General features: G+C 39.0%; 1 protein-coding gene across 19 annotated transcripts in view; it reads left to right on the forward strand.

The window, feature by feature from the left end:
• Nucleotides 1–15775, forward strand: part of stxbp5l (syntaxin binding protein 5L) — a 207934-nt gene that overhangs the window by 86027 nt on the left and 106132 nt on the right. For all 19 annotated transcript variants that reach the window (XM_056242082.1, XM_056242087.1, XM_056242084.1 and 16 more), the window contains exon 4: nucleotides 1906–2006. In XM_056242082.1, the coding sequence (XP_056098057.1) occupies nucleotides 1906–2006 (101 nt within the window). The remainder of the gene's footprint in view (nucleotides 1–1905; nucleotides 2007–15775) is intronic.

Genomic DNA, 15775 nt, shown 5'->3' on the forward strand with positions numbered 1-15775 from the left:
AACATCTCTAATTTTCAGTTTTTTTAAGTAAAGGTTTTTCATTGAATACTTATATTTTATTTTATTTCAATTAGCGAAAACCAATTGTAATAATTTTAGCTTCAGTTAACAATAACAGCCCTGGCCCTCATTTGGTCTGGCTTCATTGATATGGAAACCACATATATATATATATATATATATATATATACATAGCTGCCTCATTAATGGCTGTTTCTGTGGGTCGCTATACATAAGCCGTCCGCCATATTGGAACGGTCAAAGCCGGTCTGTGAACATTCAAGAGCAAGTTGACTGACCGTATGCAACCGTAGTTAAGTAGTGTATGAATATTTATATATGAAATAGACTTCAGCAGATGAATTTGCTCAACTTTCACAATACAACAAGATGGGGGCGTTAGCTAACACGACATTAAAACGTTACCATAGTAAAAGTAAAAACATTAAAATAGTAAAAACATATAATATTGAGTTAATATTGCTGTACATATAAAAACACAAACCAACACTCACCTGTGAAAGGTTATCCCATTTCTTCAGGAATTGAAATCTCTGTTTCTCAACCAGAAGCTGCACAATGTTGTGGCCTCATTGATTCTTACTGTGAGTGACAACACGCTAACAGCGTGGAATGTGACATCTACGTATATATCTATGATGCAAACAGTCATTTTTGGTAACACTGACTTACCATCTAATCAAATCCTGAAGAATTCAATGTAGTCACACCCTACTTTGTTTTTCTTGTTGAATGCTTGGAAATCTTCACATAATGGAAGTAAAATGGGAATTCATACTGACTTCAAAACAGCACAACTAAAGTTTCCTCTTGATGTCTGTTTTTCTCTGCCTTTGTCCTTTGGTGCGCTGGCGCAGTCTGTGTTTACCCAAACACCATCTCCATGGAAACACAGTTGTCAGTCACCTGAACTAAACTAGGATTCAGTGCACTGAGAGAAACAGACATGACATGAGAATAAAGATGGATCCAAAACTACACAATCATGAGGAACATAAACTTATAGACTTATATACTTGCTATTGGCATATGATCACCCTCAGATTTGGCAGTGATTTGATAAAACATGTTCAGATTAATACTGCCATTTTCTCATCCATAACCTGAAATGTCACTCATTGTTCCAGGTTACAAGCTGAATTATTTGCTTCCTGAACATTGTGCCTGGCTTTGAATAGAAAATTCGATACAGACTTCAAAATTATATAGGTCTTCCAGATAAACCGGGTCAGAAAGACTTTTGTCATTCTGACAGTGTCAGGCACAGTGGAAAAGAGATTTTCACATTCACACTTTTAGACACTTTCATCACTTCTTGCTCTCTCTCCTCGTTCTATCCTCCATTAACCATGAAAACCATCCTGAGCTCTGTAATACATAGAGCATGGCTTTTTCAGACTATTGCGGTCTCTATCCAAGGAGGACTTTAATATCATGAAATATGCATGAAATGCATGGGAAAACAGCAGAGTTGTACAGACTGAAACATATCAATGTGACAAAATAAATTAAGGTTTATCATTTCCCTGCAACTATATGAGGAAATTCCTATTTCAATTGTGACCTGGAAGAAGCATCCTATGCCACATAATTTTCTACATCATAGAAAGTGAATAAAAGCAATTCAATTGCATGTCTGAGAAGTTTGTTATTAGGTACATAGTATATACAATGCATGATTTTTAGGTCAGATATAGAAAACTGACTTTATTTAACTGAATTTGAATGATCTCCAAGCGGGTTTTCTGACACATGAAGAAGCAAAATGGTTGATAAAACACCAGTCACAAACTTATACAATGGATTATAACTTACAAAGAATGGTGTAAATTTGCCACCTCATTGCTGGGAATGAGTGTTGTCCTTACACTTATGTATCCATAGGGGGCGCTGGTCACAGCCTGTGCGGACGACACGCTGCATCTCTGGAACTTACGACAGCGACGTCCGGCTATCCTACACTCTCTCAAATTCAACAGAGAGCGGTGAGTATAGCTACTAATATAACTCAGTTTTTATATATTTTTTTTTTTTTCAGGAATTAACAGGCCTATTAACCGAGCACACATCATATTTCAAGTCAAAAATGAACTTCCCAAAGATCTTATATTTGACATCGAAAGTGAGAATCCATCTGAATATTTCAACTTGAGAAGTTGCTGACTGCCCAAGGCTGCAGAGCATTGGTCAGAATGAATATGTGATGGAGTAAACCGAGATAGCTCAAGACTGCAGTGTGTGAAGCCAAGCCTCAATATTTTAAACTGTTCTAGCTCATGTCCTCTCTCTTCAGGGCTGTTTTCTGAGCATATAGTGTGGATTTTCTTCTCCAAAAAATGCAATGGACACAGTACAGTATTTATTAAATAAAAATATCACATCCATCATAAAATGTAGCATTAACCTTATACTGTGCAACCCTATATTAGGCACTAGCATACGTTTTGCCGTCTTAAAGACCACATGAAAATCAAAATTAGTTCAAACGTTTTTTTTTTCCCTATATGTATAATATTTATTTATACATAATACTGTATATTATTTTAATTTGTAATATTTTATTTATAATTGTTATATATAATTATTATACATAATATATATATAAAAAATGTAATGTCCCTTATAATTTAATATTTTATAACTCATTTTATACAGTGTATATATATATACAGTGGGGAGAACAAGTATTTGATACACTGCCGATTTTGCAAAGCATGTAGAAGTCTGTAATTTTTAGGTACTCTTCAACTGTGAGTGATGGAATCTAAAACAAAAATCCAGAAAATTACATTGTATGATTTTTAAGCAATTCATTTGCATTTTATTGCATGACATAAGTATTTGATCACCTACCAACCAATAAGAATTCCGGCTCTCACAGACCTGTTAGTTTCTCTTTAAGAAGCCCTCCTGTTCTCCACTCATTACCTGTATTAACTGCACCTGTTTGAACACGTTATCTGTATAAAAGACACCTGTCCACACACTCAATCAAACAGACTCCAACCTCTCCACAATGGCCAAGACCAGAGAGCTGTGTAAGGACATCAGATAAAATTGTAGACCTGCACAAGGCTGGGATGGGCTACAGGACAAAAGGCAAGCAGCTTGGTGAGAAGGCAACAACAGTTGGCGCAATCATTAGAACATGGAAGAAGTTCAAGATGACGGGTCAATCTCCCTTGGTCTGGGGCTCCATGCAAGATCTCACCTCGTGGGGCATCAATGATCATGAGGAAGGTGAGGGATCAGCCCATAACTACACGGCAGGAACTGGTCAATGACCTGAAGAGAGCTGGGACCACAGTCCCAAAGAAAACCATTAGTAACACACTACGCAATCATGGATTAAAATCCTGCAGCACACGCAAGGTCCTCCTGCTCAAGCCCATGTCCAGGCCCATCTGAAGTTTGCCAATGACCATCTGGATGATCCAGAGGAGAATGGGAGAAGGTCATGTGGTCTGATGAGACAAAAATAGAGCTTTTTGGTCTAAACTCCACTCGCCATGTTTGGAGGAAGAAGAAGGATGAGTACAACCCCAAGAACATCATCCCAACCGTGAAGCATGGAGGTGGAAACATCATTCTTTGGGGATGCTTTTCTGCAAAGGGGACAGGACGACTGCACCGTACTGAGGGGAGGATGGATGGGGGCATGTATCGCGAGATCTTGGCCAACACCCTCCTTCCCAGTAAGAGCATTGAAGATGGGTTGTGGCTGGGTCTTCCAGCATGACAACGACCCGAAACACACAGCCAGGACAACTAAGGAGTGGCTCCGTAAGAAGCATCTCAAGGTCCTGGAGTGGCCTAGCCAGTCTCCAGACTTGAACCCAATAGAAAATCTTTGGAGGGAGCTGAAAGTCCGGATTGCCCAGCGACAGCCCCAAACCTGAAGGATCTGGAGAAGGTCTGTATGGAGGAGTGGGCCAAAATACCTGCTGCAGTGTGTGCAAACCTGGTCAAGAACAACAGGAAACGTACGATCTCTGTAATTGCAAACAAAGGTTTCTGTACCAAATATTAAAGGGTCACTCCACCCATTTCAACATTAATCTTTATTGAAAGTGGGTTATATATGTAGTCGAAATGTAAAAGAAATTTTGAATTTGGTGCCCTCTTGACCGAGAAAAGACAGAAAATAACTTTAGGGCGCATTTGTATGTAAGACAACAACTCCCACAATGCACCACGTTGCACAGCTCCGCAAGCCACTCCCACTAATCCAGAACAGCGCAAACATCAGAGAGAAATCACTCTTCCGTCTACAAGAAGGCTAGCTGCTAAATGAGTTTGAAATTTATTTCACAAAAAATGTCTAGTTAGTTGGCTGTGGCGAGCAGGACGAGGGCGAGGGACGTGAGAGGACGACGCGAGTGATAATGAATGGCACCTGTGCAGCGGTCTCATATCTCTCACGGAGGAGCGGAAGCACAAAAGGAACAGGCCTGATTTTATGTTTTGTTTCTGTTGTGTGTGGCCAGCTGGCTTATACTTTTGTTTTGTATTTGTTTATTTTACTATTAAAATGTTTAAATGTTCGCCGGTTCCAGCCTCCTTCTTCCCACAACAACGAACCCCGTTACATTGGCAAACTCATTAGTGAATTACTCGTTTGTATTTCTTTCTATATGGTGAATTATTGCATGATACCTGGATTTTCAGTCAGGCGAAACTAGGATGGTTCACATCACAACACAAACGTCCGTGTGGTCGTCTGATTCAGAGATTTCGTCTAGGAGAAATTGCGATCGTTGAAATTCTCTGCAGCAGACGGACTCTATCTGTGTCCGTAGCGCACAGCGAGAGCACACGCACCAGCAGCCCGCCTCAGCTCGACCCAGTCCGGGCTCCTCGTTCGCGACAGGCAGCCGCCTCCTGATCCTCCATCAGCCTCAGCTGCTCTTCACTATATTGCGGCTCGTAAAGATAGCCACGAAGAGCGGATTCGAGCAGCAGAATTTCAAAATCCTCTACTTCCATATCATGTTTAGTTTCTTCCGTCATTGTCGTAACTTCCTATATCCACAGCGCTTGTTAGCTTAGCTTATAAACAAGATGGCTGATATTGCTTTCAGTATCTGCAAGTGAAGTCCCACCCACTGATCTGTGATAGCTCTGTTAGCGCATTAGGCACAACCCCCTATGGGCGGGTTTGAAAGGGTGGGAATTTGTGCTTGTAGTCTATACAGAAATCCCCCCTTTTTACACTTCCTCCTACAATGACGTCAAATGACGATTTTTGCGTCATTGTAGGAGGAAGTGAAAAAGGTAAATAGTAGATTTCTCTCGTCTCAGGGGAAAATGAAAGAATGTTGCACGACCATTCAATAGTATGACTGGTTGTCTAACAATGGACCTCTTAATGCAAATGGGTGGAGTGACCCTTTAAGGTCTGCTTTTCTGATGTATCAAATACTTATGTCATGCAATAAAATGCAAATGAATTACTTAAAAATCATACAATGTGATTTTCTGGATTTTTGTTTTAGATTCCGTCTCTCACAGTTGAAGAGTACCTATGATAAAAATTACAGACTTCTACATGCTTTCTAAGTGGGAAAACTAGCAAAATCCGCAGTGTATCAAATACTTGTTCTCCCCACTTTGTATATATATATACTATATATATATATATCAAACTGTGCACTATTCACGCATTGTAGACTGACCCACTAGGTATGACTCATATGGCTTTTGTTACTCTATTTTTCCTGTTGAATGAGTCAGGGTGAGCTCTAATAAATGTCGCTCTCATTCAAAGGTATGAAATGTTACGGTTGCATTATGGGCAACCATAATGCACAAGCTTCTTGTAGTTGTAAAGAAGTATAGAAACCTTTCCGGAAGTTATAACAGAAATACTGACGTATTCTGCACAAACAGAAAGACCTTGAGTGAATTGAAGAGAAAGTCATGAACAGCTTTTCTTTATGTTGTATATTTGTTCCCTTCCCACCTAATCACTTGACGTGAGATGACCTTGTCCAAATGTGGCTTATTGCTGTGGAAGAGGAAAGAAAGAATAAAAGAAGAAATATTTTTTGTTATATTTGAACCAGAGAGAAAGATAACTGACTTGCCCTCAACTGAAATGCATTTGATAGCAGACAGACGATGAATACTCATATGATGATTTCGCATTATAGCAGCATGATCATTTCAGTCAGATTTTAACAATTTGTGTGCCACATTTTAGCACTTGTTTTGTGAACATGTCACAATGTAATGAGGCTATATTTGATCTGACAGTAAACTTGCAGCTTGTATGAGAGTGCGGGATAGAGCTGTTAGAATTTCACATACAAATAGGGTGTTTATATTAAAATCACAAAAGACACAGCAGCAAAAAAAGGCCAGTTTAATTGTCAGGGTCAGAGAGAAGGTGGAAACCGGTCATGAGAAAAGAAAATTGACTGTTTTTGACTCGAGTATCCTTGAGGCAAAACAGCTAAATGACAAAATGCTCTGTGACATTTTGTAGCTCACATAAGTCCAGACGATGCCAAATGAAAATTCAATGTGTTGTCTGTCCACATTTCTGTTAAGTTAGCGTCTTCATAACATCCAGTGAATGATGATTTTTTCAGACTACTGTATATTGCTAGCCTGACTTCATCATACTCATATTCTAGTCATAATGTGAGTCTGATACTGCTCCATATGGCTTTGATTATGAGGCGTGTCTTTACCGAACCAGGAAAAAAAAACCCTCTGCACTCAATTGGATAGACCTACAACCAATCAGAGCAACAACGCAGAGCTACGCATAGTTGTCATCAGAACTCAAATGCACGCACGCTGGAAGAAGTAGTAAAATAATGAGTGTTGCTTCTTTTACTTGGTCCTCCATGAGTGCGACCAAAGGAGAAACCACAACGACCACAGGGTGTTCATTGCGTCCCATCTTCTTAGCGACCATCGGAGCCAGCTGATAAATTAAACTTTTGCCGAATCCCGTAGGAAGGACGGCAAACACATCTTTCCAATCGAAAAATGCCTTGATTGTAGTTCTCTGTTCGTCTTTTAAAATTAATGCGCTGTCGATTTCTTTTACAACAGACGTGATAGCGGAATCTATACATCTCAATTCTCCAGCTGCAGTCAACTTTGAGGGAAACCAGTTCAACCCAAGCGCTCTTTGATAAAGTGATGATTACGTAACTGCAGATCATCTGTCCATCATCGTATAAAGCCCGCCCTGGCAATTTTATTGGCCCTACGATTTCTGAACCGATCATAATTACTCCTCAATGGATCGAGTCCAGACCGAAGTTCCCGACCAAAAAATGTTGTGGGCGGGGTTCGGGCTGGCATCCAGGCTAGTATATTGCTATCTAGCCAACATGTAACTGCTTTCTAATGTGTTTACATCGTGATGCCAGGGGCAGTGTGTATCATTTAGCTAGCAATGTTGTCAGCTAGTTGTCAGCTGTACTCTACATGCCTTCCTCTGAATGAAATCAGCATGACCATGCTTTGGCAGCCATTTTCCTTTGGCTTATTGAATATTGAGTTATCCTCATGAAAAGTTTACACTCACCGGCCACTTTATTAGGTACCCCATGCTAGTAACGGGTTGGACCCCCTTTTGCCTTCAGAACTGCCTCAATTCTTCGTGGCATAGATTCAACAAGGTGCTGGAAGCATTCCTCAGGGAGTTTGGTCCATATTGACATGATGGCATCACACAGTTGCTGCAGATTTGTCGGCTGCACATCCATGATGCGAATCTCCCGTTCCACCACATCCCAAAGATGCTCTATTGGGTTGAGATCTGGTGACTGTGGAGGCCATTTTAGTACAGTGAACTCATTGTCATGTTCAAGAAACCAATTTGAAATGATTAGAGCTTTGTGACATGGTGGAAGTAGCCATCAGAGGATGGGTACATGGTGGCCATAAAGGGATGGACATGGTCAGAAACAATGCTCAGGTAGGCCGTGGCATTTAAACGATGCCCAATTGGCACTAAGGGGCCTAAAGTGTGCCAGGAAAACATCCCCCACACCATTACACCACCACCACCAGCCTGCACAGTGGTAACAAGGCATGATGGTTCCATGTTCTCATTCTGTTTACGCCAAATTCTGACTCTAACATCTGAATGTCTCAACAGAAATCGAGACTCATCAGACCAGGCAACATTTTTCCAGTCTTCAACTGTTCAATTTTGGTGAGCTCTTGCAAATTGTAGCCTCTTTTTCCTATTTGTAGTGGAGATGAGTGGTACCCGGTGGAGTCTTCTGCTGTTGTAGCCCATCCGCCTCAAGGTTGTGCGTGTTGTGGCTTCACAAATGCTTTGCTGCATACCTCGGTTGTAACGAGTGGTTATTTCAGTCACTGTTGCCCTTCTATCAGCTCGAACCAGTCTGGCCATTCTCCTCTGACCTCTGGCATCAACAAGGCATTTCCGCCCACAGAACTGCCGCTCACTGGATGTTTTTTCTTTTACGGACCATTCTCTGTAAACCCTAGAGATGGTTGTGCGTGAAAATCCCAGTAGATTAGCAGTTTCTGAAATACTCAGACCAGCCCTTCTGGCACCAACAATCATGCCACGTTCAAAGTCACTCAAATCAACTTTCTTCCCCATACTGATGCTCGGTTTGAACTGCAGGAGATTGTCTTGACCATGTCTACATGCCTAAATGCACTGAGTTGCCGCCATGTGATTGGCTGCTTAGAAACTAAGTGTTAACGAGCAGTTGGACAGGTGTACCTAATAAAGTGGCCGGTGAGTGTACATTTGAAGGCATTTGGTTATTTAGTGGATCACAAGAGAGGGATGAAAGACAGTGACTACGTTTACATGCAACCAAATAATGTGTTAGTAATCAGATCGATGACTCAATTGGACTGAAAACCTTCATGTCAACACCTCAGTCAATCTGATCAATCTGAGTTTGATCCAAATGAAATTTCCATCGGATTGGAAGGGGTGACAAGGGCTTTCTCCGGTTCTGAATGCGACGACTGATCACATGTGCCGACTCTGAAGTTTTGTTTGGCATACATGTAAATGTGTGAATTGGATTCCAGCATTTGCGGTATATATCAACAGAATTTTCAGAAGCCGAACTCAAACTGGATTCATTCAGATTGACGTAAATTAGTGCACGTGAACATACCTAGTGAGTATTTTAGCTATCAAAAACCAGTCCATTATAAAAACCTTATCTCTGAAGTAGGGCTGCAACTAACGATTATTTCGATAATCGATTAATCGGACGATTATTTTTTCGATTAATCGGATAAAAGGTTTTTTTTTTAAATTCAATTAGATTTTTTGTTTATTATAACTAAATAAAACCCTAAATCAGGGTATTTATGTGCAAAAAGTGTACTTTAAAAAGTGCAAAAGCCACACATTGAGTTTTACTAATATAATCTTTAATTTTGACATTTTAAACCTTAAAACACAAAAGTTTGTCCAGGTTTTAAACAGTAAAACTTCTTTAAATATCCAAAATATAAATAACATATTAAGTATGGCATCTGTTACAATGGCTCCTTGTTGAGGAGTGCATGGGGGATTTCTCCTCTGAACAAATTCACTCATGGTGAGCTGTTTCTTTCTGAAATAAAAAAAACAGCATTTGAGTATGCAAGGAGAAACAATTTGTAAATCATTATTTGCATTTGTTTTTAATGATAATTGCGGATGGCAAGTGGACAACCATGATTAATGTAAAAAAAAAAAACTAAATTATATACAACATATTATGTTTTAACATAATTTTTGTTAAAACAAATTTACACAGACATGTTGTTCAGATGTGAAGATATAAACCAAAAACATCTAAAATATATAATACGTTTATTTTTTATTTAAAATAAAATGAATTATAAGGATATATTGATAAATTAAATATAGAAAGACTGAAAACAAGCGTGTGAACGTAGAGCCGGTAGATCGCGTTTGAAAAACAATTAAAACTTAATAGTAGACAAATGCTATAAAAAGAGAGCGTAATAGGGATCCGCGGTATACCGGTACTGCAAAAATACCGGTATATATTATATTTCAAACCTACAATATCATAATTTTGTTCAATTCGGTATTTGATGCGCTGCTGTTTCAAAGTTCACCGCTAGGCGGCAGTGCGCTACCTAAACTGACGCGGGTCACGCGAAACCGGCAAACGGTGACAACAGAGGAACACGATGGATCAAACGAAGCTCATTCGAATTTCTACACGCCCGAAATTAATAAATAGAGAGAGCAGTATGAGTGAAATAAGGCATTACTTTGCCTACAAAAGTAATGAGAAAAGTAAAGAAACAGATCTCAATGCACCACTCTGCAAACGGGGAGGCAACAAATCAAATCTGCCGAAGCACTTGTCAGTTGCTCATCTTGACTTGTCCAAAGAGTTCAGAGATCGACAGGTTAGTCCATCATTCAACTGATTAATTTAGACTTTTATTGAACACTGAACAGCGCACATACGAGCTTATCATATATGATACGATAAACACGAAGGCTCAAATCTGCTTGCATGACACGCTAGAACCAATTAAGTTTAGGTCTCATCATTTTTGCACTTTCAAACAAACATTAATTGAATTTGAATGAATAAAGAATAAAAATTTGAATAATATTAATTTTAGTATTAGTGATAGTAGAATTAATGGCATATTAGTGCCGCTCTGGCGCGAGAGAGAGAGGAATAGTATTAATATGAATATTACTAATATTACAATTAAGCTACATTTGTCAACATTCAACAAGGTAACCTGACCTAACAGTATTATAGCATTTATTAATCTATATCAATCAGTAATTAAATGACCTAGAAAATTAAATATACTAATACATGTTTAGCATGTTAACATTACTTTATGCAATGCATTAATATGAACCCAAACAGTAACCAAACCAAGATGAATAAATGCAATAAATGTTGATAATTCTCTGTTGATGCATGACAGCTAATGGTTTAAATTTCATTTCATTATTCTATTATTATTATTATATGTTAATCTATTATTATAGATATTAACCTATTTTAAATGTATAATTTCAAGTTTTTGTTTTTGTTTTTTCAAAATCAAAATTTAACCTACTGTATGTTCCCTGACTGAATTATTAATTTTTTTTTTTACATTTTGATACATTTTCTTTGCACATTTGGTAGTGGAGAGTTTCAAGCAGTGTTTTTTAAGTGTCACTTAAATTTTGAGACCGTTTTTTTTTTTTTTACCTGTGGTATCGATTTAGTATCGATACCGAGGTATTAGGTTCTGGTATCGTACCGAAGCCAAAATTGTGGTATCGAGCCATCCCTAAATGGAGGTACGCAGCAAGCTAACAGGCTTGATTAAAAGGACAGGAAAAATGATGCATTAGTGCACACGCATTCGCTGAAAACCACTGAGTACATTGACTAAAAAACAATATTTTACTGCTGCTGTTATTAACTGCCTTTATATTTAGTTCTTCACTTTGTAAACACAGTTTTAATTTAACCTATATCTGCAGTAGCGCTATTTTAATCCATCACTTATGTTGCGAGCGAACTGATTGCGCAACCTGATGCTCGAGACCAAATAGACCTAGTGGGGCTGTCCCAAAGTTAGTAAACAAAGCTTTTTACACAGTAGCATTGAATTAAACTAGACTATACAATTTTCACATCTTCATATAATGAGGATATACAGTTTTTGCTTACCGTGCTGATGTTTCACCTTCATCCGTGACACCAACGTGTTTCCTCTTCATGTGTTAGTGCATCACTGTGGTACTTCCATGCCACACAAGCTCAACTTTGCATAACTTGCAGGTTCTCTTTGCTGCATTTAATGTAAAATGCTCCCATGCCTTAGATGACTTGGGGCACACACTTTTTTCTGCCGCCGATTGATCTGTACTCTCTGCCATTTCGCGTGTGACTGTGTTGTCATGAAAGTGACGTCATCAACGCTCCCCGTGACGTGAGCAGACCAACTAATCGATAATGACATTCGTTGACAACGATTTTCATAATCGATTATTATCGATTTTATCGATTAGTTGTTGCAGCCCTACTCTGAAGTTGATGTAAAAGTGTTTTAATTTTTGTTGCTGTCACTGCATTTCAGGCATAAACCAGGAGAGAAAGGATCTACATTTAGCACTTTATTATAATCGAATACAAAAAAGATAATCCACGAGAGAAATGACAAGATGATCGCTGGAATAAACACGCGACAGCATTAGCAATAGTGATGGGTCGGTCATGAACGATTCGTTAATTTTGAATGAATCTTTAATATGACTCGGGACTACCGAGTTGTCTCAGAGAGTGATTCGTTCATTTTGTGTTGACCACGCATGCACAACAGCCTATAGGTTCTGTACTGGAAACAGAAATGATTAGTGAGTCTTTGTTTCTTCCTGTCAGTCCCATAAAGGCTATGCTGTCAGTACCGGAAAGAGAAATTATTAGTTCACCTCTCGAGTCTTCGGGTCTGAGTTTTTCGTTCTTTTGTCACTTGATGTGACAGCGCTGGACTCATAAATGAGTTAATAATTCCCAAACTTTTTTACAAACAAGCGCGTAGTCGTTTTTTTAACAGTTAGCCTACATGGTGCGTTTTTGGTCTCATATTATAGCTTTTTTATTTCTTTCAATTTATAATTTTTTAGAATTTCTGTCATGATGGTTCTTTTCCATATGAATGTGGTACTAAAAGAGTTGGTAATACTTTTGAACTTTATCTATGATGGGGAAAATCACTTTGATAAAGATACCTATATATAGCCTAATAACAAAATGCAGTTACGTGACATAAAACTGAACGACTCGAACCCGAAGACTCAAAAGATGAACTAATCAATTCTGTATCTGGTACCGACTGCATAGCTCAGCGTATGTGGCTTTCACGGGATGAACGAACGACTCGAACCCAAAGTCGATAGACTCGAAACTTGAATTAATCAATTCTGTATACGGTACTACAGACTGCATAGCTCAATTTATGAGGATGTCACAGGATGAATGAATGACTCAGATCGGGAGGTGAGGTAAACTAACAGAGCCTGAAGACCCAGATAAATGAATCAATCGTTTCTGTTTCTCACAATTTGGCCTTTTCCTTGCATTGCAGTTTTTTTCTTATTCTAAATGCGAGCAACATTTGATGTGTTTGGGGAATTTGGCTATTAACATGTAATATTTTAAATACATTCTGCTGAAATGAACGAAATGACTCTAAAAAATTTGTTCATTTTGATGAACGAGATTCAAGATCCGAGTCAGTAAAATCCAAACTTCCCACTACTAATTAGCAACACAAGACAAACAACTGAAAAACTGAGGGCTATATATGCACAGGATTATGAGAACTAAACTAGAAACAGGTGTACAACATAATCAGTTCCTATAGAAACAAACTTGTAACTAGAACAAAGGAAACACAAGAAATAATGATATACAAACTAAGAGTCCATCAAAACGAAACGGAAAACCAACACTGAACATGATAGTTCCGAATCAATACATTAATAATATAGATTTCATTGTCTATCAAGACTTGTATGAAACCACACTTCATGTACGAATACCTATAAATGCTCCTAAAGAGATTTTGTTGCGTCAGTAAATCTGAACACGTAAAGGTAGACCACATTTTTCAGGTCGCTCCCCTGATGCTTTTTTATTGTTTACAGAGCCTTGGGCCATCACACGGGATGGTCATTTCTCAGGACTCTTATTTTAGTGATATCTGCGAGGTAGAAGGGACATTTTATGCATGGTTTACATGCATGAGTGGTCTGACAGGCTATTTGAGCTGTTTTGAATGGAATTGATGGCAAAAATTTGCTGTCAATAAGTTTTTTTTTCTTTAAAGAAATTGATATTTTTAGTCAGCAAGTATGCATTTAATAGATGGTGACAGTAAAGACTTTGTTACAAAAGATTTCTATTTCAAATAAATGGTTTGCTTGTGAAGTTCCTATTCATCAAAGAATCCTGAAAATAAATGTATCATGTTTTCCACAAAAATATTAAGCAGCACAACTTTTCAACATTCTTAAAATAAGAAATTTTCTTCAGCCCCAAATTAGTATATTAGAATAATTTCTGAAAGATCATGTAACACTGAAGACTGGATTAATGAAGCTGAAAACGCAGCTTTGCCATCACATACATAAATTACTTCTTCGTCCTAGCGTTTGTCCCGCGCAGGTGCAGGGTCCGCTTTTTGGCAGGCTGCTCTCCATTTATTCCGGTCCGTAGTGTCCTCCGGGGCGACTTGCACGTCCTTCATATCTTGCTTGATCCGGTCCATCCATCTCATCTTTGGGCGGCCACGTGGGCGATTACCGGGTGGATCAAGGCGCATAGCTGTCTTCGCCACTGAGTTGTCATTGCTGCGTGTTACATGACCGTACCAGCGGAGACGGGCCTCAAGCATCTTCTCCGTAATCGGCGCTATTCCCATCCGCTTCCTGACGTCGATGTTCCTGATGTGATCTAGCCTTGTCAGCCCGAGTGACCAGCGGAGCATACGCATTTCCATGGCGTGTATGAGCTGGCCATGTTTGGCAGTCGCTGGCCAACATTCGGCTCCATACAGGGCTACAGGGCGTACAATGATCTTATAGATTGGCTACCGTCAAAAGCCAACCACCTCCTCCTCGTGGCGTCGGCTGGAAACGAGTACCCTTGGGGACTCGGCAAACGGTGGCTCTGGTCCCAGCGACAGGTGAGGCGACACATCGGCTGGGTCTCTTTGGTCGCATCAAATGGCAGCATAAATTACATTGTAAAATATATAGAGAACAGTTATTTTATTATATAAAAAGCAGTTATTTTACATTGTAATAATATTTCACAATATTTGACTGCATTTTGAATCAAATAATGAATCCTTGGTGAACATAAGAAACTACTTTCAAAACCATTAAAAAATCTTACTGACCCCAACATTTTAATGGTAGTGTACAATTGACCATTGTTATCTTTGACATTGATCTTTTACCATGTGGAGTTTTTACGATCGATTATAGTACCGCGTCAGCCACATGGGACAAAATCATTAGATCGGCATCAAACTGAGAAGCCTGATTAAGGAGTGTCACAGAGCATATTGTGCAACAGAACTGAAATATTGCATTCAAATTATTGTTAAAGATTGGGATACACTAGTTCATACTCATCTAAAACATGAAAGCTTAGGAATAACAGTACGAGGTTGTATGTGATACAGGTTTTTTTTACGTGCTGTGTTTTCTGGGTATGGCTAATGAGCTTTGTTCCCCTCCGTAATAACTGATGATTGTGTTCATCACCCCATCAGACTGTCTGGAACAAACAAACAAAGTCATGGTTTCTCCCTCCATGACAGTTTCGCACACATCAACAAGGATTTTTTCTTTCTTATGTATGTGCTTTGACCCTGAAGTGTTTTATATCTGGCTTTATTAAAATTATGCAAATTCACATGTAATGAGAAATGTTTTCTCAGATCAGCAGGTGCCTGTCTGAGTGTGTGTGCGTGCACGGTTGGGTGCATACTTTCGTGCACGGCTGTGTCAGATGACAGAGATTTTCAGCTCAGCAGGGTCAGGAGACAGACTCAGGGGGGCTATAAGACTGATTCAAGACACCCAGCATGCCTTTCTGTTGCAAAAAAACAAGGCACTTTCATCAAAGTACAGAAATTTGTAGTCCTACAATATTTTAGCTGATCAATTAATTTGAGGCATGTTTGGCCCAAAACATACAGTATGCAAGCGCAAAAGCTTATTTATAGCTTATAT

This window comes from Rhinichthys klamathensis, unplaced genomic scaffold (genome assembly GCF_029890125.1).
Source record: "Rhinichthys klamathensis goyatoka isolate OS25496 unplaced genomic scaffold, OSU_Roscu_1.1 h1tg000693l_1, whole genome shotgun sequence".
Lineage (NCBI taxonomy): Eukaryota > Metazoa > Chordata > Actinopteri > Cypriniformes > Leuciscidae > Rhinichthys > Rhinichthys klamathensis.